Source organism: Arctopsyche grandis, chromosome 8 (assembly GCF_051622035.1).
Source record: "Arctopsyche grandis isolate Sample6627 chromosome 8, ASM5162203v2, whole genome shotgun sequence".
NCBI classification, from domain to species: domain Eukaryota; kingdom Metazoa; phylum Arthropoda; class Insecta; order Trichoptera; family Hydropsychidae; genus Arctopsyche; species Arctopsyche grandis.
In genome coordinates this window covers 31,828,907-31,854,795 of record NC_135362.1, presented here as the reverse complement: position 1 = coordinate 31,854,795, position 25,889 = coordinate 31,828,907, and the positions used below count along the sequence as shown (strand labels likewise).

General features: G+C 32.5%; 1 protein-coding gene across 3 annotated transcripts in view; it reads left to right on the top strand.

Moving 5' to 3' along the window:
• The first annotated feature begins 395 nt into the window (after positions 1–395).
• The window catches only part of gprs (speckle type BTB/POZ protein), a 28,486-nt gene continuing 2,992 nt past the window's right edge, over positions 396–25,889 (top strand). The window contains exons 1-7 of one of the 3 annotated variants that reach the window (XM_077436188.1): positions 396–610; positions 15,506–15,641; positions 18,709–18,826; positions 21,535–21,692; positions 23,689–23,820; positions 23,894–24,076; positions 24,223–24,430. In XM_077436188.1, coding sequence (XP_077292314.1) covers positions 420–610; positions 15,506–15,641; positions 18,709–18,826; positions 21,535–21,692; positions 23,689–23,820; positions 23,894–24,076; positions 24,223–24,237 — 933 coding nt within the window. In that variant the 5' untranslated portion in view covers positions 396–419 and the 3' untranslated portion in view covers positions 24,238–24,430. Of the gene's footprint in view, positions 611–15,505; positions 15,642–18,708; positions 18,827–21,534; positions 21,693–23,688; positions 23,821–23,893; positions 24,077–24,222; positions 24,431–25,889 lie in introns of those variants that run through there. The other 2 variants (XM_077436187.1, XM_077436186.1) reach the window with 2 other exon arrangements.

Here is a 25,889-nt window from a genome sequence, read left to right as displayed (position 1 = left end):
AAATAGAGGCCAATCATAAATAACCGGTGTTAGAAACCCTACTATATATATATATATATATATATATATATATATATATATATATATATATATATATATATATATATATATATATATATATATATATATATATATATATATATATATATATATATATATATATATATATATATATATATATATTCATAAGGATGATGATAGATGGATTTACATAGTTCAGTAGTAAACTTTGTTGACTGGAGATTGAATACCACTGCATACGTCACAGATTTGTCGCGTTACATTTCGTCCTGAATAAGACCGGGTATTACTTAGAATGTTTTGGTATGAGGTCACACATCCTGCGGTTACTCACTCACTCATTATATGTATGTAAGTGTATAATCCAAGTAATTACTTGCATTTGATTGCAGTCGTCAATGCCAGAAGCGCTGGCGTGCAGTATGGCGGATGCGGAGCCCGATTTGAGCACCTTCGAGAACAAGTCGGGCCTGGCCGAGGACATGAAGTTCTTGGCCAGCATGCCGGAGCTCTGTGACGTCACATTCCTCGTCGGAGACACCAGGGAACCCGTCTGTGCGGTCAAAGCTGTCTTGGCCGCCAGAAGCAGGTCAGTTTCAGTACTAATTTTTAATGGGCGCGCGCAGGAAGGATGAAGACTCGAAAAATGAACTCGTACCAAAGCATTAAGATTCTATAAGCTTCTATAAGGCTCTTCCTATAAATCTCACGCATACACGCGTACTTGTCCCGTAAACCGTCTACCCCCACTCCTGATCTTAATACTTTGGCAGAAGTTCATTTTTCGAGTCTTCGACAACTCCGAGTTTTTGATGGCTTTTTATTTAAGTCGGATTTAATTTCATTTAAAAAATTTATGATGTATTGGTAAATAAATTAACCAGTAGCATGGCTCGGTGGTTGCGTCGATTCTAAGCACTGAGAGGTCGCCGGATTCGATCCAGTGAGTTAACCGCGATTGAAAAAAAAACATTCTGAGTATAATCTTTAATGCTGCTGGTCAGACTTGGATATTTGTGACTCTAAGTCAATCTTTTCCTATCCGAGTTTGCCAATTTATCTGATTTCATTGTTGAAGCGGTTTCTCCATCAAATTGACCAAAAACTATACTACCAACTATGTCACCACCATTTGAATATGATTTCAAAAATATATATTTGTATATATATTAGCCAGTAGCATGGCTCGGTGGTTTCGTTGATTCCAAGCACCGAGAGGTCATCGGGTTCGATCCCGTGAGCTGATCGCGATTGAAAAGAATTTATTCCGAGTATAATCTTTAATGGTGCTGGTCAGACTTGGATATTTGTGACTCTAAGTCAATCTTTTCCTATCCGAGTTTGCCAATATATCTGATTTCATTGTTGAAGCGGTTTCTCCATCAATTTGACCAAAAACTATCCTACTCACTATGTCACCACTATTTGAATATGATTTCAAAAATATATATTTGTATATATATTAGCCAGTAGCATGGCTCGGTGGTTGCGTCGATTCTAAGCACTTAGAGGTCACCGGGTTCGATCCCGTGAGCTGACCGCGATTGGAAAAAAAACATTCTGAGTATAATCTTTAATGGTGCTGGTCAGACTTGGATATTTGTGACTCTAAGTCAATCTTTTCTTATCCGAGTTTGCCAATTTATCTGATTTCATTGTTGAAGCGGTTTCTCCATCAAATTGACCAAAAACTATCCTACCCACTATGTCACTAGTATTTGAATATGATTTCAAAAATATATATTTGTATATATATTAGCCAGTAGCATGGCTCGGTGGTTTCGTTGATTCTAAGCACCGAAAGGACACCGGGTTCGATCCCGTGAGCTGATCGCGACTGAAAAGAATTTATTCCGAGTATAATCTTTAATGCTGCTGGTCAGACTCGAATATTTGTGAATCCAGGTCGATTGTTTCCTATCAGAGTTTGCCAATTTATCTGATTTCATTGTTGAAGCGGTTCCTCCATCAAATTGGCCAAAATTATCCTACCCAGTATGTCACCATTATTTGAATATGATTTCAAATTTTTTTTATCTATTACATAGATGTCTCGTTAATTTTCTTACATATAGTATTTATATTATGCTTATATGTCTGGTCACAGTAACGCGTTAGAGTATTCTCTAATGAAACTGTGGTTAATATTGAAATATATCGATGGCTTGGTACACAGATATTGTATGTCCATTTTTGAATTTGTATCGAATTTTAAGTTTGAAGATGCTGTAATAATTGAGATATGTATTTGCAAAATTGCTTAAACTTTTATATGGATGCTTGCTTGGGGTTGTTTGTTTAGTACTTGCAAAGTATTCTAAACAATTCCATCATTTAGGGTGGAGCAACAAAATCAAATGAGTTTTCAAATATAATAAAACTAAGAAAATCTTTGTATATTTTATAAATCAATAACTGGATTGCGGTTTATTTTATTTTATTCGCGTATCAAATATTGTCGATATCGTTTTCCCGTTCTAATTTAATAAATCTTAGGTAGAATTCATTTCAATTTTTCATGTTTGCACAATTTTTCCATAGAATGCGTGGATTATGATTTAAAAAAATCTTTTTTAATCATAATCCTATTTTAAATCATAAAAAAATTTGGATATAAAATATAATTAAACACTTTGGTGGAGATTATAAGCTTTGATATCCAACCATATATAAATACATATATGTAAGATAATATAGTGAGCTCTCGATTTTCCGGACTAAGGGTCACAAATATTTGAAAAGGGCAGATAATCCGAAATATTAATTTTTATTTCGTTTCAATACACGATTGGAATTTTTTTCTTCACGATAGAATGAATGTAGTTAATTGTGATATAAATTTATATAAAGTGATATAAATTGTAATAGTCTTTACTCATTATAAAGTACATACATGCTATCGGATTCAAACAATGCAGCATTTTTATTACAAGTCGTTGAATTACGAGACACTGAAAACTCGCAAATTAACGAGACATCTATGAATTGTACATACATTTTATTGTACTATAATCAAAATCAAATAGTGGTGACATAGTAGGTAGGAATTTTAATTGGGAACCGTTTCAACAATGAAATCAGAGAAATTGGTAAACTCTGATAGGAAACGATCGACCTGGACTCACAAATATCCAAGTCTGACCAGCAGCACTACAGATATACTCAAAAAAATAAGCGTAGCGACCGAGCTATACTACTGGCCATATTTCCCTAGATGAAACATTGGTAGAAAACAGTATACATATATAAAGGCTTTTTGTTGATCTGTTATTATATTCGTACGTTTTGTTGGCAATGTTTTAACCATGACGTACATATTTCGAATTAATTATTTTCAATCGAGGTCAGCTCATGGGATTGAACCCAGCGCCTCTCGGTGATAGGCAGAAGCTTAACGACCGAGCTATGCTGCGGGCTAAATAAGAAATAATGTATAATAAATAGTTATATAAGAAATAATTTATAATAAATAGTTATATAAGAAATAATTTAAAAATATATGGAAATTATTTTACGTCCTTACAACTTTACAACTCATTGCACGAATGCGACAGCATGTCTGGTTCTCGTCTCATAAGCAGTTTCCGGCGCATTGATGTGCCGGCTCGAAATAAATGGGTTCCTTTTGTCAATTTCCACTGTTAACCTTTTTTTTTTGCTCTCCACAGAGGAAAAAATAGGCTAACAATAGAAATTGACAATAGGAACCCGTTTCAACGCACTTCCGCGCCCATCTCTGCTCATAAGTAGAGGTAGGACCGAAAGCGAGCTTTTTTCCAGGAAACAGGGCGTTTTGAGTCTATTTTCCAGGAAACAGGGCAAACTACAAAGCTAGAGAGCATAAAAAAAGGTTCATCATATAAATAAACAAAACACTGCGCAAAGTTGGACCGCTCTTTACTCACAAGTAGGGGCCGGAAACGTGCCGCCTATTGTTCAATTGTTGTAAATGCTTTGTAAAAAAGGTTCGGCAAACCTTTAACAATGCATTCACAATATTTGAACAATAAACAGCCCCTTCAGATTCCGGGCTCTACTCATAAGTAGTCACCGGACCCAGAAGGTGCCGCGTATTGTTCAAAGGTTGTAAATGCATTGTTTAAGGTTTGCCGAACCTTTTTTACAAAGGATTTACAACAATGGAACAATAAACAGCCCCTTCAGATTCCGGGCTCTACTCATAAGTAGTCACCGGCCCCAGAAGGTGCCGCGTATTGTTCAAAGGTTGTAAATGCATTGTTTAAGGTTTGCCGAACCTTTTTTACAAAGGATTTACAACAATGGAACAATAAACAGCCCCTTCAGATTCCGGGCTCTACTCATAAGTAGTCACCGGACCTAGAAGGTGCCGCCTATTGTTCAAAGGTTGTAAATGCATTTTTAAAGGTTTGCCGAACCTTTTTTACAAAGGATTTACAACAATGGAACAATAAACAGCCCCTTCAGATTCCGGGCTCTACTCATAAGTAGTCACCGGACCCAGAAGGTGCCGCGTATTGTTCAAAGGTTGTAAATGAATTGTTAAAGGTTTGCCGAACCTTTTTTACAAAGGATTTACAACAATGGAACAATGGATATCACTGTGACTATCCTACCTCTACTCATACATAAGTCTCACGCTTTAATGTATATGGATTATCGAAAGTATACTATACACACAATGTTAAGAAACAATTTAAATATATTCTCATAAAAACGATCCACCGTCCGTATAAAGTACAAATGTATATACATATGTGCATACATATAAAAGCAAGTAAAATCTTGTCCTATTGACTGATTTATCGTCTGTCGAATTGTGTCTGTGCGTGAGTGTAATCCGCATATCAAAATGATCATCAATCCACTTCTAGAAAAAATTACAATTTATTACTTCAGTAAGCTCATATAAACACACACACACAAGATGGATGGCCACTGTAATTTGTTGTTATTATTATAATTATCCTGTTCATAATTATCGCACCTGTTCCGGCAGCGCCGCTCACTGCCAAATGATGTCATTATGTCCGGTTTTATTTAAAGGCAGACAAACGCAATGTACGTTGTTTTAATTAAACATCACGAACGTTTGATTGACGTTTCAACGGCCAACTAGGAAATTCGCTGACCCGTGAGCGAATAATTTCCGCCGGCGATTCTGATTTTGACGTCGGTCACTGTCAGTCGCCGAAAGGGTTAAATAAAACCAAAAAACTCTTAAATATGAATATACGTACGTATGTATGTGCATATGTTCGTTGATCTGCGTCAATATTTATTAAGAACTTGTCTCATCGAAGTGCGTGAACTAGTAGAGTAAACTTTGCGATAGGATTCCAGAGACTACGACAAATAGTGAAAATGCCAAGGCAAATGTTACACTACGCTCTACGACCTCTACGCCTTCGAAGGAGTGCTACGAATGTCAGAGTGTATGAATATGTGTGCATATTGTAAACGGAGTGAATTATTAATTGAAATTGTGTCATTTTAAATGAGTTTGCAGTCGGGTAACGAGGGTTGTTGATTTTCATGTTGAAACTATGCAGTGTACAAGTACAAATATCAAGAACAAAGAGATTCAAATTAATGTATTTATTTATTTGGATATTTATTTAGTCTTTGATTTATACCAGGAAGGCGGTTCTAGGACACTTACCCCCTGGACATTAACCCCCCAAGTCAAGGATAAAAATATTTTATAAAAATTGACAGTATCTTTAATAAAAAGTCAGTATCAATGCTAATTTATTTCAGCCAGAAAAATACAGATATTAATAATACATACATATATCAGATTGTTTATAAATAAACAATAATCAATAATAAAAAATTTTAATAATCAACAATAATAATTTAAAATATACAAAAATCCAAAATCAATTGTATTTTAATTTCTTTTTCTTTGTCATTTCTCGATTTTACAAATTCCATCATGTATAGTCTAAAAATATTTAAAATATAATAATAATAATATATGTATGTATACTTTTATTAAAATTTACTTTCAATACCACAGAACGCAAACGCTAACAGGTGACTAAAAGTATTTAAAATTGATATTTATTCTATTTACTACAATAAATTGAAATTAAATATTGTATATAAATTGAAATTCAATATGTTCTACCACACTCAATTTATTCTTATTTATTACTTTACTTTATTGTTAACTAGCTGTATTACCCGGCGTCGCTCGGTATTTGTAATATAAACCGCTTAAACATGACTCATCTAATAGTAAACATTTTATTAATTTTTTTTGAATACTCATATGTTTTTTTTATTAAATTGACTGTCACAAACAAACAAACATATATATAGGGTTTCCATAATTGTCAAGCATTGATACGGGACATTTAAGTGCTACATAAATAAAACATGGAAAAGTAGGTAGGTAATAGTTTATTTTAAAAATTAGTCTTTTTTAGCCCAATCGTATTTTAACAATGATTTAACTTTTTTAATTAAATCGTTTTCCTCTTTTGCATGATGATAAAGTTGGGCGCAAGTCATTTAAAATTATACTGGCACACCAAAATTGCCTCAACTGTCTCAACTGCCAGCTTATTTCTTTCATCCGACCATTGTGTTGACATCAGAGAAAATATTCTCTCCACATTAGCATTGTGGGCTGGAATGGCAAATATATACATTTCTCTTCCATATTCAATTTCAGCGTTGTCTTCCAATTTTCGTTGGTATTATTTTTATTTAAATAATCTTTTAAATATACGAACTGGTTGAAAAGAAGCTCATTGTTTCCAACATCGATGTTCCTTACTTGCAAATATTCAACGGTTCGTTATATTTCCCCCCATTCAGGAACTTGCTGGAGAGTCATCCAATCGAAAGCATTACATTTTTTGAATGATTGGGACCACTTATCAATGTATTCCACAGCAGTGTTAAAGATATCGACAGTCTGTTTTTCGAAAGTTTCCACTTTGGCACTGTTTCCAGAATCAAGCTTTAAGAGATTCAAGATTTTTTTTGTCGTCATTCCAATAAAATTGGATTTTTTTCTCTCGATCATATGTCGTTTTGTCTCTTCTAATAAAGACTTTACTTCCAGGACTGTGATGTTTGATTTTTCTATTTTTTTAATTTGAGATTCAAATGTATTGAGCTGTGAATGCAAGAAGCAAAAATAAGCTTCACTCATTGGATCATCAAAAAAATCTTTAAGGGCTTTTGGTGGTACAGATCCTTGCCGCGCCGATTCTTTCACGCAGAGTTTAGGGAGAAAACGGAACAAATACGGGACAAATTGTAATACGGGACTGAGTAGTGAAATACGGGACATGTCCCGTATATACGGGACGTATGGCAACCCTACATATATAGTAAGTTCCTTATAAAAATATATATGTACACGAAATTATATGTATACCAGAATCCGGCGCCTGTGCCCCCGGGGACTTCGAATCATTTGAATCGAAAAAAATCGAATTATTTGTTCGATGACGTCACGGATTTACGACCCAACGAACGAAGGTTACATACAAAGTCTCTTTCCAAATTATATATTAGATTGTTAATTATTTATTACTATTTTTAAACAATTTTTATCCATGGCGGGGGTTATTTTCTCAGGGGGTTAATGTCCAGGGGGTTTTAAGCCGGGGGCATGTGCCAAAAATCTGTAAAAAAAAAAGCGCAATTTTTGAACGCTCGTACCCTAAAACGAGAAGAAACCAACAAAAATTATTGTCATTTTCGAATTTATTGGGCCAAATTTAGTTAAAATTAATTAGTCTTCGCTCAAGTTAGTTAAAACTTGATTATTTTTTGCTCAGTGTGATCATAAGAATGACTCCTTAAATTCTCATTAAAGTTTACGATTTCAAGAGATTGTGATCGTTTTTGAAGAAGTAGTCTCGTGAATCATCGTATGAGTAATCGATTGGTAATCAAAAGGCAATTAGTATTTTAAAATAGACGTTTTCAATAAATATACATATGTATGTATATACATATGTATATACAGGTACTATCGGTTCAATAAATATATGTATTACATGTAGTTCCTTTAACTCTATGCACTTTTAAGTCTATTGAATAAAAGTAAACGAAAAATGCAAGATCCTCTTACTCGGCGTCATTTTGTGTATATTTTCGCATTCTTGAATTATTTTTATGCCTATAAATAAATTAATTCGATTTTTTTTTTAAATATTTGATTATAATTGTATACGTGTTTTTTCATTCAATAATGGGTATAATAAATATTTTTTCAATGTTTATAATTGAACGATCAGCTCGTATTAAACGTATATGAAAAATATAATCGTATTTTCTTCAGTACTCATTTGTTTAGCAGATTTTCATATAAACACTTTTTTAATTAAAAAAACAAATGTTTTTATTGATATTTACATTCCTCAATTTTTTTTAATATCATGCAAAAGGCCTTTCGGCACTTAAATATGTACATCACATGGATATTAATTTAAATTTTCACAACTACTTCTGTCATTTTACTTTTGGAATGATAAGAAAATTCAAATCGTAATTTCCTCCTGCTACCCAACAGCTACGAACATCTTTCCAGACTTTTGTTCCCCGTTTTGTGTTTTGATGTGAATTCATAAATACATGTCCGGTAAAATGGGCCCCAATACCCCCCTGGGGATCGTTCAAACTTGGACCAAAAAGGCTTCAGGAATCCTTCAATAGCCGTTAGAGGCATTGAAAGTTCGACAATGAGACCCAAGAGGTTTGATGCTGAAACTTTTGCTTTCAAAGAAGGCGGAAATAAAACGAGAGGTCGAATCACATTTAATTGTAATGACATCGTACAATTGAATGAGTAGACCAAGTCTCGATATCTTGAACACATTATGTATTCATAAAATTAAATTAAGTACCTGATTATTTTGCATTTGCGGTCTTCGTGAGTAATTCTTATCGCACTATTCTCACGCGTACATTACTCATAAAATTCTGGTATTCGGAATAACTTTTCCTTGAGTCATTTTTATTATTGTATTGTTTAATTGAAAACTTGGTTCAGTTTTGCGGATGTTCCTCCTATACAAGTTGGCGATACAACTTTGGAGAGTGTCGAAGTTAACGAGAAAAATGGAAAAGTATGAAAGTACAACAAAAGTCTTCGCCAAATGAAAACGGAAATTGATAACTTGAGATCAGGTTTTCTTCGATATAAAAATATATATAAATGATGCTCATTTTATGTAATTATTTCGACTGAAAGGCAGCAAACAGCTGAATGAAAAACAAAAAGCTTCAAGTATTGAGAGCTCTGCCGACTCGAGTTTTCAATTACATTTCAAGTTTTTAAGTATTCAAAAACACGCATTCACAATTAGTGAACAGGCGAAACTGTAATCCTCTGTAGAAATTACGATTTATATTGTTTTGCAACAAAATTACCGCGATGACGAACAATTTTTCAAATTAACGGTGAATAATATACTACATTGTTTGAAACATTCTCGATTCTATTTGTGTATGGTATTAATTAATTTTGCAATGAATACCCCCGTAGATATCGTCGTATTATATTTTCGCAATATTATTTCAAAAATCATTTTGTCGCAGATGTGAAATAATTTGATTTCCATACAAAATGGTAACGCGGCTTCTCCTCTGTCAAATTTTATAATACAAAAATATATGCGAGAGAAACAGTTTCCGCCCGATGTCATATTCACCCTCTTATATTTATTTCACTTCAATCAGAAGATTTTTCTTGCGTAACTTAGGATTACTTCAGTGTACCCGTTATATAGGTACATAATACATTGTATACATATATATAGTATATACAGATAAGGGTGTTCCAAACGGCCGAGACAAATGCGAAGGAAAAACCCTTATCGTATATGTGTATGTGTATGTGTTTGCGTAGATATAAAATAAAATACATATTTTACGAGTAGGGTGTCCGAAGAGTGTTGCGTATTGAATAAATGAATCCTGGGAACGTTTTAAGGGATTCCATCCTAATGTATGTAGAATTAAATATGTATGGAACAAATTTATCGCTCTCACATAATTTATTTATATAATTTTAGCTATTACTTAACTCTAAAATTTTATATATAAATCTATATGCACTGTCATTCACAGAGGTGTCTCCTCGCATCTCTCAAGAATACATCCACAGTCTTAAAAGACACACCCCTGTGAAAAACACCACCAGCTGTCTTATTTTTCCTTATTCTACCTACAACTAATTTGTTCTTATTTATATTATAATAACTATGGATATCTCTATTTATTATTGTATAATCCTTAACATACTTAGGTAATAACTTATGATCTAACTTATAAACAAAAGACAATTTTATAAGATTTAAACTATGTCTAATACTCATCCATCCCAATTCATCTAACATACATCTAACATAACATTCAAAATACCTCTCATAGCTATATTTTGTAATTTTTGTATTTTTCCTAAATCTTGGCCATTAAACATTTTAAGCACAGTGGCACAATAAACCACGTGTGGCAAGAAAATCGTATTATAGACTAAAATTTTACTTTTTCTAATATTTCTTAACCTACCAAAGAAACCAATTTTTCTAGCCATTTGGCTAATGTGCATGTATTAAATTCAGCATGTACCTTAAAATACAGTCTCGAATGTATGTGGATTCCTAGATATTTTATATTATCAACTATTTCAATAATTGTATCATCGATTGTAACTTCATTTAATACATTTTTACTATTCAATTGATGGTAAAGATCAATTTACTTGTATCGTTAATATTATTATCAAAATCATTCTAATGAATTCAGTAACGGTATGAACTATCTACATTCTGCGTACAATAAATTGACGCCTGATTTATGCAATTTTCATAACAGAAATGTATAATAAATAATATATACGCAGGCGCTATTCAGTAGTTTATGAATGGTCTTTTTACTTTATTTGTTGTACATTGGGGGTTGAATATAATAATAATATTTCATTTTGTACTTAATTTAAAAACAATTTTGATGGAAATGCCATGAAATTGTCTCCTTTAATATTGTACGTCGCCGTTTTCGTCACATTTCCACTCGTTTGCAACGGAGATTGCGGTCAATGAGATTATTAAACTGGCTGAGGATTCGTCCCCGCCTTTGCATAAGTGGATTAGACCGCAACCGTATCTAGGAAAAATCCGCTTTTCCATTTTTTCATTTTACGTTCGATATTTTTCCATTCGAAAAGCACAATCTGCCGTCCGTACCCGACCAAGAAATTGCGTATCGCACGACGACGGAACGAATTTGTAAAATTCATTTCGTTATCCTTATGAAATGACAGGATACATAATGGAATATTTTGTAAAATTCATATAACATAACTAGAATGAAAAAAATCAATTCGAACTACAAAATTGCGATAACTATTTCATTATCATTCGATTGTGTAATTAAATTGTATTGTAATTAATACAATTTATTTACGCAATCGGTTGATAAATCGTCTTGTCAATATAGATTTCAATATAGACTTGGTATTTCCCTACATCAATTCAGGTCTAACATCAAGAGAATCTTGACCGATTGATTCATTTCTTCTCCTATTCTATTTTATAACCTTTTTCCAATATTTCCAATATTTTTATACTTTAGTTTAGTCATGTAATGTGCTATTTAATCATATTATAGCTTTCATTCTTTACCTTTTTCATTTGTTTTATATTTGTAAATTTCAATTTCTTCTTATATTCTATTTTATAACCTTTTTCCAATATTTTAATACTATAGTTTAATTATGCAATGTTCTACATATTTTTTCATGTTATAGCCTTTATTCTTTTCTTTTTTCATTTCTTTTCCTTATATTTATCTTTTTAATTTTTTTTTATAATTTTTGTAAAAATCTGTAATTGGACTCGGATGTTACATATATTATATATTTATTATTTGTTTTTTATACATATCTATGTACATCCCGTTGTCTGTTGATTTTTCTATAAATAAAAAAAAAATAAAAAAAAAATAGATTTCTATCAAAATGATTAAATTGTTCATCTAGTTTAATATATTAAATATGCATTGTTTATTTTGGAAATAATTATCTGTTTTATTTAATAACGCTTATGTTATTTCCATGTTTGTTATCTAGAATTATTATTCGTTTCAAAATAGCTATGAGTAATTTTGAACGTTTGAAAATTGTACCTATATACATATATATCAACAAGACAGGTCGACTGTTCCCAATTTAATTGAACTCGAAACACAATTTCGCCATTAGCTGACAAAATTATTCATACTGTAATTAGAAACGACATAGAAAATTCGATGTAAATACATCTGCGATATTCCGTATAATTTTTCAGTACAAAATTAACCTCAAACCAATATACACGTCCATACCTATTTTGCTTTTCAATGTCAATTACAAATCAACGATCTGGAAAATAATCTTAATTCGATAGATGAGATGCTGTAATATATCGCACACTCACTATTCGCATCACTTGTGTTATATAATATAAGATCTAAATCACCGTAGGAAATGTCCGCTTTTGTACTGAAGTACCCTCTATTATATTCCACGAACAAGAGCCATACTACATATGTGTAAATATATTGTACAATATTAATTAATGTACATAATGTACGTTCTTATTTGAAACCTTGTGTACTCACTCAGCTCTTTGACTTTGTACTCTCATATGTGATTTTTTTTTATTAATAATATAAAAAGGTCTTTTGTGTTAATGTTGAAAGTTCGTGCTGGAGCATAGAGAGCGTCCACACTCATTTCAAAGATAAAATTGCTTTTATTTCTGGTAATCTCATCCTTTTTTCGTGCTATGAGGGATTCTACGATGACATCAAACGGTCAAATGGGGGTGTAATGCCCCTGCAAAATACCTGTCTCCGAGCCACGCCAGCTCCCCAGGCATCGATCGAATTTTTGCACGGACGACCGTTTACATTGAACGTATATAATATATGTACTTATATATATGACTAATGGTGTTTTGTAGCGCGTGTGAAATGCCAAAAGTCGCGTGTTGCCCGCCGCGGATTTTTATATCCGGCATGCCGTTAATTCCTTTATCTCCGGGCCACACGCCCGGTAATTTTCCGGCTGAGGCGATATCGTTAATTAGCTTTCCCATTTATGTATGTCCCTCTCTCCGTCTCATTTTCTCTTTCTAGGTGCGACATTGCAAATTCGACCTAACTTAATTTTCTTTCCGAGTCCTCGTTTTCATAATTACACACCACGTCTCGTCCCCTTTTCCCCTCGTCCCTCCGTCCGGTTTTAATTTCGTGCTCGAATTCAACTTTTTTAATAATCGTAAGAATTAAGCGAATTTCCATCTTGTCTTTCGATGAAAAGTTCATTTTTTTTCTCTCTCTGTAGGTGCGAATCCATTGAAAACTTTCTCAAGTCATTTTTAACGCGACTCATACATATTGATGTATATTTTATATAGGGCTGGTTTTATCAAAAATTAATTAACACCTGTAAAAGCTTTCGAGCTTCCGCTGAAAGTCAAATTGACTTTAAAGCCCTTTGTCCTTGATCTTTTGCCGTTATATTTTTTCAGCATGTATGGGAGAAAAATTCAAAGCTCTTTGATGGAATTCGGTGCAGACCTCTGCTCTGATGAGGGTCTGAAATTTCGTTAAAATATCTCAATCGGAATGAATATATTTCACTTTTTTATTTATTTACAAAGCATAGGTACTTATATATGTACAAAGCATAGGGAATTTTCATTTATTTCTACGCTTTCATGATTTTAATTTAAAGCGATTCTGATTCTGTCGTTGTCTACATTTAGCACTTATCGTTAACCCGAGTTTATGGCATTTTTACAACTTTGAATATCAAATTTGTGTATTTCTTCGATATAAAAGTTTTCATATAAAGCTTATGGTTGTGATCTAAGATTAGTAAGTAAATGACGTTTTAAAATATATGTATACTAGTGGTTTTACCCGGCTTCGCTCGGTATTTGTAATATAAACCGCTTAAACATAACTAATCTAATAGTAAACATTTTATTAAATTTATTTGAATAGTTTTATTTTATATTTTTATTAAATTGACTGTCATGAACAAACAAACATATATACTGTCTCTTTCGAAATTAAATGTATACCAGAATCCGGCGCCTGCGCCCTCAGCGCCTTCGCCCCCAGGAACTTAATCGAATCGGTGCCTATGAATAAAAAAAATAAATAAATCGAACATGTCGTCTACGAACCAACGAACGAAGGTTATATACTATGTATATACAAAGTCTCTTTCGAAATTATAAATTAGATATATTTTCTAGTAAATGGATTACTCCGCAAAAAGCGATCTCGCGCTAGTCACTAAAATCTCGATCACGGAACATCTGGCACTTGAGTTCTCGTTAGTACAATATTTATCGGGGGTAGCTTTCGATTTATGGAGTTTTTAGGTGGCAGACGTTCCGTGATCGAGATTTTAGTGACTTCCACGAGAATAATCACGGAACCATATTTTTTATATTTGTATGATACAGTCCAAGTGTATATTTCATTCGTTCATAAGCATACTAGTTTGTTCAAACACAAAGCAAACTGGTCAGTTATAGTATACAAAACGGAACAAATTGACAATAGAACTAGTTTATTTATTTTATTATCAATCGTTTGACCCATCCTCTATGTGCATAATATCTGCAACAATTTTAATATTTCGGAAACGGTAATTATATCAACGTTGAAACGTGGTTTCCACAGGATATTCGGTGACATCTCAAAGGTTTTGACAACTAAAATTTTCCTGCACCACCCGATGAGTCTATTTTAAGCTTTTGACTATTAGCATTTAAACTGAAACCAATAGTTCGGGTATGAATAAATTAGTATGTTCACGAACTAACCTGAGTGAACACCGGGACTGCAACATGTATATAATTTAATTTATTGATTATTTGTACCAATTCAATTGATTTAAAATCTAAAATAATATTATTCCTTTGAAAGTATACGCTTTTACTTCCATACGTAAAAGTTTTTGCAAACGTTCTATTGTATGTGCTTGAATATATCGACGCACAAACATATTACTTTTCCGATTGCTATTGTGAAAAACTTTTATTTTTGCTTATGTATTTGAAACACGGAGGTATAATATACATATACGGAATGAAAATATTATTATTAAAAAGACAAAGGCAAAAATTTAATATTTTACCTTTGAAGTCGTACACGACTACAATCTTCTTTTAATATTAAAGAAATTCCAAGAAAATAATTTTTAACTACTCAAGTGAAATCTTCGCATCTTGTATTATATGTTTCCAAATAAAAGTGGATTTTTTCTGGCGTTTTTTCGATCGAACACGAGGAACCCTAATTGGCAAAATCACAGTCGAACGTGAAATGCGAGAAAATACAACGCGATGATAACGAGCAGGCCGGAAAAATGATGAAAATGTATACCATTTTCCGTATATATGTAAATATACGTACGTACGCGTAAACATGCGACAAATGTTATTTGAATTTTCCATATATTTTTTTTTTTCAGAGTCTTCCACAAGATGCTCTATCAGGCTCCGAGTCCACAGAGGAAGAAAGAACCAGCTCCACGTGAAAATAAGTTGAGATTGTTCCTGAAAAGATCATCAGAGCCTCTGCTCAATCTGCAAAATGCTGCCAATCAGGTAATTGCGTCATCGTTACAGTTTATTCAATTTTACGAAAGAAAATTTTATCACATCACAAAGCGTGTGAGGAAAATTTCATACTGTTTGACAGCATTTAGAAATGCGACTGAACAAGTTTACATTATTCATGGAATAATTTCAGTACATTCACGTATTCAGGTTGTTACAGATTCGTAGATGCATACTACAGAATGAATAAAATATTATTATTACTTGTTTTCATTCGATGTTAACTTCAATATGTATTTCTTTTTATTATTATAATAAAGATAAAACGAAACGAAAAAAAATTCGATACGAAATGAACCGGTGTGTATTCTGTTGAATAATAACAATTGAAATCGATCCAAAAGCTTTTAGCCGATTCAAATTCATGTTTTGTATAATTTATACATTTATTTTGTAAATATTTCAATGGAAAATTGCGAATAATTGTTAAACATTGTAAGCAATCCTATGTTGAAAATAAAACAATATAAAAAATACGTACAAGTATGCAAAAACAAAATTAGAACTTTGGCTTTTTTTTAAATCGGTTTTGAGCAAATTTTACTATGTCTGTATTTAATTGTTCAGTAATTTCAAATGCTTTTGATCAGTTGTTTAAGTAAATAATTGTAATGAACGGTCAGGGACTATAATAAATGATCAGTACATATAATAAACGGTAATTATGTACATCCAGATCAATATATAACACGGTTCGACACGAAAAATGGTTCAGTGACGAGATATGACTTTTCTTATTATAGCAATTTTACCTATTTAAAATTCAGCACACTACTAATTAACCCTTTTAAAAGAAAACAAAAAATAGTGTGACCAGAACACTATACTAATAAACAGTGGGAAAAATTCCCAAGTGTAAATACGTACTTTTGACTTTTGATTTGAACTGGACGACTACTTAGATAGATTTTAATGCTGAAAAGTACTAAAAATGAAAGATAAAATACCCGACTATAGATTCCAATATTCATTTTGAACAAGAGATTGACAGATTTTGAGACATCGACCGAACAACACCAAGATATAGAAAAATCACGCGATTTAAATAACACATATATGTATCTCCGAATTTCGAGCCAATCAACATTTTTTATTACCAGATTCGTGTTCACTGGGCATAGATGTATAAGAAATGTTATATATCATCTCTGAACCAAAAAAAAAGTCGTCATTTGTCGAACAGTGTAAACGGTCAATGATGTATATTTTAGCGATTGGTCAGTATTTTATTTTAACGGTAAGTAAATATTGGTAGTTGGTTTGTGATTTGGCACATGTGTGTAATTAATGATTTTCTTAAGCCGAAAAGACATTTTGATGAATGACATAAAATTATTTACTGAGCAAACTATTAAATTGACTGGCCGAATTTATAGAGGTGCTGTCGCTTGTGTCTTAACATTTTATATAATGATATTATGCACCCATATATATTATATTCGTATTATATATTATAGTATCGTAGACGTAAAATGGCATAAGTGTTAATTGTTGCGGAATCCCACCCCCCACCCCCCCTTATTATATGGAGCCTTTGCGTTTGATGTTACCGAGTGATGTTCAGTTTCAGCCCTGTAAAAATACATTTACCGACCCCCAAACTATCCCCAAGCCCATTTTGTCCTCGAAATCCAACCCTCAGAAACATTGTCCGTTTGTAATACGTGTGTTTGTGTGTATCCCGACAGCGGTCCGTGTACGCGCAACAATTGGCCCCGATCCAAGAGGTAAAATCCCTTTAATCCAAGAACGAAAACACATCCAACAAACACATAATATGCACGCAACCCTCATCTGACACCCCTATCAATAATTCATACGCCCTCCTCCCCACCTTCAATCTTTTGCGTTGGCGCACACAAATGAAAATTCCGAGTTTTTTGGTCCAAGTGTTCCAAAAATTGGAGATGCGTGCGAACGCAACAGATTGATGATCAATACTTCTTATATACTCATGTATAAGTTGGATTTAAAATAATAAATAAATAAAAAAAACACTGAATATTTCGTAAATATTCCGAGTTTTGCTTTTGAATGGTGTATTTTGATACATTTTTATATTTATCGAGTATATGTACGTAGACAAACATGGTTTCCTTTGCATGTTTCATGTGTGCATTCGATGTTTTACTTTTATTTGCGAGTCTGGGATGAAAGATCGAATTTTAATAAATAGGAAACGATGGAATTTCAATCTGAAAGGAAAACGAATAACAAAAGTGAACCGGTTCAAAGTGGATTTTTGCCCAGATTAATTTGAATTCCATCCTTTCTATATTTTTTCATCATTTATCTGGATTTCGTTCACGTTTAATATATATGTAATATTTTAGAATTGTTTAAAATGCTCATAAAATTAATACATGAATCATCAATTTTCGTATGTAAATTGAAAATAGAATTCTTTCAAGTGCACTTAACTTGTTTCTCTATATAAATTAGTACACACTGACTATTCATCAAAATATGAATGCCTCATGATTGAGCCTTACGAAAATAAATCAATTTTAAAAAATTACAGTATATTCTTAATTGTATACGAATATTTCTTTAGGACTTCAGATCGCATATTGAATTCGGTGTTGGTTTTTTTTTTATATATATTAACTATTTTATTTTTTGTACAATACTCTTCGATTGAGTGAGTATGTTTGGATATATTCAATGTTTGATGTTTTACTATTATTTTGCACATCGATTTTTGATATAACTATGTATTATATAATATATGAATGCTATTTTTATTGCAGAAATCATATTATAAACAATTCGTGTCTCATTCACTTCTATCATTCTCTCTGTGTCTAATACTATTGATTTTTACATGTAATAGTATTTCTAAGTGTTGCTTATACATTGAATTTTCAGATTGAACATTTTTTTTCCGATGAAACGATAATATAATATATTATAATAATGAGCATGTATTTTTTTTCTTTGTGTGTGGTTCGCACTTTGCTTACGATCTGAGCAAGTGTAAGCTAATTTGTACGCAATTTTCTTTTCTTTTTGGTTTTCAAAGTCAATTTAACGATGATGTTGTTTATTTTTTCAGCCATCTTCACAGCAACATCAGACTTTGATCATTGAAGAGTTCGAACCGGATGTTTTCAGGCAACTGATCGAGTATATACACACCGGATGCGTCACTCTCCAGCCTAGGACACTGTTAGGTAATAATATATATATGTAATATAATCAGAAGAAGACGTCTTCAGAATTTAATTTGACCCGCGTTCGGTAGATAAAAGGTCGTCATCCGGAGAAACTCGATTTGGGTTTATTTAGGATCCCCGGTCGTTTAAGCGGATGAACCACTCGAATATTCAATCATTCCGTCTTAGAGCTGAATAGGGGATGGGGTTGGAATTGGAATACTTGGACGACCAAGAATCTAATTACATCCAGTGAATTCAATCCGAATCCAAGATCCGATGTGTGGGATTATATTTTGAAGATAAATCTCGTTATCGATAGCAATACGCAGAAATTACGGGTGATCTCTTTCGGTGTGAATTACAATATATTGTCCAATAAATTTATGTATGATGAAGTTACTAAGAACGGAAATTCGATGATGATTTCACGCTAGTTCACAATATATATGTAACAATTCAATTTTTTTATTTTTAAATGCTTTTTATTATTACTTAATCATGTTCACAATACATCTTATATCTATTTTAATAGCTACTGATCTTCTGATCATTGTTTATTTTACAATTTTAATTTAATTTTGTTAGTAATCATATTATTATATTATTCTAATGTTAATGTACAGCATAATAGGAAAAAGAGCTCAAAAACCTATTTATAGTTCTTATAAATGCTCTCTTATAATTCTTAATTAAAGACTCTCTAAAGTCGATGAACTAAAACAGAAAACAATTCAATAGTAAAAACCATATGTAGTATAACAACAACAAGAAAATGTCATAACAGAAAAATACTGGCATTATTCCAGCAGCGTGGACTATTAGTTAGCATGTTATGCTTTCGAGCGGAGTGGTCACGGTTCGATTCCCACTAGTAGCTGTTGGCCAGATCTTGGTTTGTCCGACTCCAGGTCAATCGTTTTCTTTCAGAGTTTGCCAATTTTTCTGATTTTCATTGAAACGGTTCCTGTTAATTGGCATTTCCTTTCCAATCTCTCTTGAAACTTTCAAGTTATTCAACATCTTGAGGTTCGCCAATTTCTATAATAAAATGTTATAAAAATGTCTCCATATGTGTCACTGTGGATGATGTTTGTATGAATTCGCATTGTATAAAAATGCTTGTATTAATTGTATTGTATCTGTATTAGTACACTCGTTGCTTTGGAGCGATCTGTAAAGGCAAATGTATGTATGTACATGTTTGATTGAAATAAAATATGTATACATCAGTGCAGTGCAGTGACTTTTAAACTAGGTATGGAAAAATATATATTTTTAATTATTGAATTATAATAGTCTGTATTGAAGTGATGTCTTATACCACTGGTATAAGAAGTATCAATAAATGAAGTGTTTGATTTTGATCAAATTTAGCCTCAAGATTGTGTCGTTAATTACTACAAAACTTTCTATCGGTTTACTGAAATGCTGATTTGTAAATTTGTTGAATTTTTTTTCAAACTCGAGTACGTGTACTTAATGTACATACATATTTAGATCTCCTCTTTTTATTTTTTTAACCTTCCAAACCGTTCGATTTTAATAACTAACTGTTTATAGTCATATACTTAACTATAATTCCAGAAAATTGGTACATATTTACAATATTGGAATATATGTACATATGTACTTCCGATTTTCGATACGTTTTTGATTTTGAGATGCGACACGTTATAATTAATAAATTTGATCGAGTCGCTTTAAATTAATTAATTTGAAATTTCTAATGAAGAATTTGTAATCTAGTGAAGGATAATTTAAAAAAATCGATTCACATCATTAACCCTGAATAATAACAAAGCCGGATAATCTCAAGATGTAATCCCCAATCGTAGAACTCGCCTTCAAAAATTACATTTTCACATCTCTCCGTTTTAGTCTATTGCCATTCGGGAATATAATATAATACGTATTCATAATAATAATTATTTTATGTACTTGTAATACTCTAAGGATTTCCCTTATTGTCTTTTTCTTTGTGTCCTCTTTTTATCCTACCAATTATATTACTTTCTAATGAAAGTAATATAATTGGTAGGATAAAAACTTTTCTGATTAAATAAGGACTTATCTCATTTTCAGTATGATTTTTCTTTTTGCAAGTAGACGTTTTCATAATGTCATACTCAAATGTATTAAATTAAAGTATTCATATATTGAATTTATAGCTACATACATACATATAATCATGTGAATCATAAAATTTTAATTGGGCGTCGCAAATATTCCGTTGACATTGATGATTTATATAATCGAAATAAATCTTTTACACTTTTACAAGTCACACCTACATATACATAATAGATAGATTTTCCATGGGTGGGGGTCTTCACATAATACTGATTGTACACGTAATCCTCCGATAATCTTGATTGATGTTGTTCGTATTTGTTCGTCGATCGTATCCACTAATTATCACACGCTATTTTGTCTTGCTAAATGTCAAACGGTAATATGGGATTAGCGTTCCAAGAATGCCCGAGAATCTGGTTTAATGATGCACGTGAAAACTGGACACGGCCTTCGTGATCATTTCCGCGTGATTTAGCCTGTCCACTCAAAAACCATTCGATCATTTTTTTACATGATTTTAATCTTCGTCTTTTAATCTTCGGGAGATTGACGAGCGATAGAGTTGTTTTGATACAAATGACCATGATCATGTAACTAAAATGCATTTTGTTTTTTTTTTGTTATTTAATCAATTATCTTAATGACTTCAGGTGTGATGAATGCGGCTGATTACTATGGACTCGATGAATTGAGGAGGGCTTGTGCTGGTTTTGTGCAATGTTGCATCAACGTGGACACCGTATGCGCTTTGCTTGCATCCGCCGAAAGATACATCCAGTACAAGTGCACCAAATCTTTGGTGCAAAAGGTTATAAAATGCTGAAACTATGAATTTTTAGAACGATATGAATGTAGAATGGTGTCGTAATAAGGCTTCCAAGCTGGATAAAACTGAATTCGAAAAACCGGCTTTTAACGGTTTTTTATTTTATTTTCTCTTAAAGCTAACAATTATGAATTTCAAATTTCTATGAAAGACCGAAAAAATAAGCATATCCAGACTTTCTCAGGGAATAGTCGTATATTTCTTTAACCCTTTGAATGCTGACCAATGCCGATCGGCGTTTTGCCAACAAGTCTATGGACCTGAAAACCGCCTATGAGTGTTATAATTTGAGCATATACAAAGTCAACTAGAATACAACCCCGCTAAGCCTTTCCAGGTAGCATTGAAAAAAAATGCATTGAACATGGGTTGTGTAATCCATGTCATTCATTTGTCAACGTTTATAAATACTGGTTTACATCTGAATTTATATTCAGAAGAATTTCCCGATGGAAATCCCTAATTGCTGAGTGTTTTAGATTGTGGCTTGGCATTTAGATTGTGAGCATTACATTTTAACTACAATGAAGAAGATGAAACTACATAGTTTTGGGAAAATACTTTCATTTAATAGACTTCTTTTGTTTATTTTATATTGTTGCAAGATATATTAGAGAGCATAAAGACACCTTTATAAAACTAGATCTAGGGTTTGTTTGGATTAGCTACAATTTTTATGCCGACTTTCTATTGGATTTCAAAATAATTCTAGTTGGAAATTTTGGCGAATTTTTCAACAGAAAATAAGTCAGCAATCAAAGGGTTAAACAACAAAAAGAGGGACAGCACTTAGCGGTTGCTTTGAGATTTAAGAACGGGCGAGGAACACGTCATTTGGCAAAGGGGCATTTTGTTAAAGACGTAAAGACTCGAGGGGCGATTCAAACGAGAAGTAAAACTTTCCTACGACGAAAGATTAAATATATACCAGGACTCTTCAACACATGGCCGCCCCAACTCATTTATCCGGCCCGTGACCCTTTAATTTTTTACAAGCCTTTTATTTTATTAACTTTACCCAGATAATAATAAAAAAACTGTTACAAATTCAAGATATGTGTATTATGAATAAAATTCATAAAAAAATATATAAATTATATAATTTCCGATTGCATTATTACAATCGGAAATATATTTATTTATTTTATTATTTTATATGGTTTTCCGTGAGAATTTTAATCTATATCTGGTTATATTACAAAAAAATACTAGTTAAATCTAATTCAATTAAAATCATAAACAATTATTTTTTGCATAATTCATTATATTTCCAATTTTTTTGCAATATAAAAAATTAAAACAGATGAAAACTGGTCAACCGGCTTTTCGGTTTTCGGGTGGTTTTTTGGACCTCTAGTATCATAATAAAAATGAACACTCGAAAACTAAACTGTACCAGCTAAATATAACCAACCTATGTAGATAATGCAGCTTCAGATTGTTAAACAAAATTTTTTCTAAAGATAGTTTCATACATATGCTTTATTGTCTATCGTTTTCTTCAACATACATACATAATATCTGAAATTTTTAATTGAGTTTGTAAATGGAAGCTTTGGAATGGTTTGATTTCATCCAGTAGGATGGAATAGAACAACACGTATGTACATATATTTGGATCATTTTTGTGTCGTCTCCATGTTTGCCTGGTTTATTTGAATGCATTTCATTCTGTAGGGTTATTTGAAGGTGTTTCTGTATGTAAATCGACTTTGGACTACCCAGGAGTTGAAAGATAAGTACATTTTAAAGGAAATCTAACACATTTCAGAGGTAATGTTCAGGAAAGGGATTGGACAATGTTCGACAACATACTGAGCTCATCAGAGAGTACCCTTGCTTGAAAAAATGACTTAGTAGCACGATGCTAAACCTAATGTGTATTCTACTTTCATTTAGCTACAGCTAATTTTTAAGATATGTATTATTTAATTGCATCTTCAGTGTATGAAATATGGTGACTATGATCAACTTTCAGGTGTTGGAGTTTGTCGACGAGCATGGGAATGAGGTGTTGAATTTGGGTTCGTTCACTCTTTTGCCCCAACATGTAGTGAGACTCATTCTTTCCAGGGAAGAGCTTCGCGCAGATGAGTTTACAAAGTTTCAAGTATTGCATTTGACTTTAGAAGAGTTGGGTTTTGTTGGTTGGTTCAGTTTTGTATTGTGTGATGTGTTTTCAGGCGGCTTTGATGTGGGGCAAAAAGTCCTGCGACACAAATCCCAACACTACAATCAAAGATGTGATGGGAAACTTTCTGGAGTACATCCAGTTCCATAAGATTCCGGCCAATGTGCTCATGAGGGAGGTTCATCCCTTGGGTCTGGTGCCGTACAGTATCATCATGAATGCACTCGCATATCAGGTGTGTGTGAAATACAACTTTCAATTATTGAACAATTTAGAAGATAAGTCGACGAATGAAATTTAATAATTATTTTTGTATGCAATGATTTTCTGTTAAATACATATATTAAATATTATATCTACTATTTGTCTATTGAATTTTAGTTGGAAAAGTCGTAATTTTGCAACTGCGCAGTAAAACCTTTTTTTTTTGTATACAATTGGCTTTCTATCTAGGATTTTGCAAATTGAAAAGCCACGTATTTGAATAAGTAAATTTACAAACTATATAGTTATAAATGAAATCAGTGGCGTAACTATTATAATAATTGAGTGATGTTCATTTATTTAAATAAACAGGCATTTTTACAGGAATTTGATAATATTCGTGTATAAACTAATGAACGGTTAGTAAACTGTCTTTTACTTAGTATTCTTTTAGGAAACATGCATTTTTCGATAGATGCTAAAAAATCACAATAGATTTATAGAGTCAGATTTAAAATAGATTGAGTTTGAATATATTTTCTTAAGCTCAATATTTAATACTAGTGATAGGCCTAGGGAAATATCATCGGGTGCATTATTAGAATAAAATTTTTAAATTTATATTTATAAATATTTACAAATTAACATTTTTTTCAAAAGAAAAGAGCATATTATTAATGTACATATGTATGTATATCCGAATTTCAAATTATCTAGTTCAACGGTGACGCGTCCGAGTTAAGGTCTATTCATACTAGCACAGCACGCGTCCGCTACTGCACGTAACCAGCAGTATTATTTTATACATTTTATATGGAAACATTCATGAAACAGCGGTAGCTGACATAATCTATTCATACTATACAGCAGTACATGTAACATAGACGATACTTTGAAAGCAATATTGCGCCGTATCGTCGCGCTCTGTAATGTAATATAACCAGCAGCATTTGTTAATGGTTGGGGTTCGATCTACTGGTCAGACCAGTTCTACTGGCCAGACCTTGGATATGTGACTCCAAGGTCGATTGTTTCCTGTCAGAGTTTGTCAATTTATCTGATTTCATTGAAACATTTCGAGCAAATTGGTAACCCTGTCATATTTCTCGCATAGTTCGAATACGCTGATTTATAAAATGCTTCAAATTTTTCCATAAATGTTTCGAAAATTTCGAGTTTAAAATTCGAAATTTGGCGATTTATATTTAAAAAAATGCTGCGAAAATGTAATTTTATCAAATTTATCCATAGATGTCTCTATGATGCTGTGTTAAAATTATTCTAAAATTGTATATCGATGTTTGTGATTGGTACTCATTACATTTATTCGTTGTTGACGCATTCTAAAGCATTCGTAAATATATCAGAGCTGTCAAAATTCAACTGTTATATTACAACTGGCACGCATTGTTGAAAATTTATATGTGATTGTAGAGATATAATTTACTAGTTGAATATGAATGACACCTAGTGTGTTACAATAACATAAAAATAAAAATAAATAAAATATGTAGGCCAATTTTGTCGAAACTTGCGGAAACCGAGAGCTGCTGAATAATATGAATAGACCTGTGTTAGTAAGAAGCCCAGACCCGAGCCACACCGAGCAACTTTGTCGGCCGACTAGAAACGCGCCACCAGAAAAAATGTATGGAAATGTGTGCGACCAATAAGTTGACGGGTGTGACACTCCCTATCTAACTGCTGGTCTGGTCGCCTTCAACCAAGTCGCTCGGTGTGGCCCGGGTCGAGACCCACTTAAGGTGTGACCGCACTATTCGACAACTGAACGATCTAACACTTCACAACAGTGCGCGACCAAATATTGTTTGTATGAAACATTG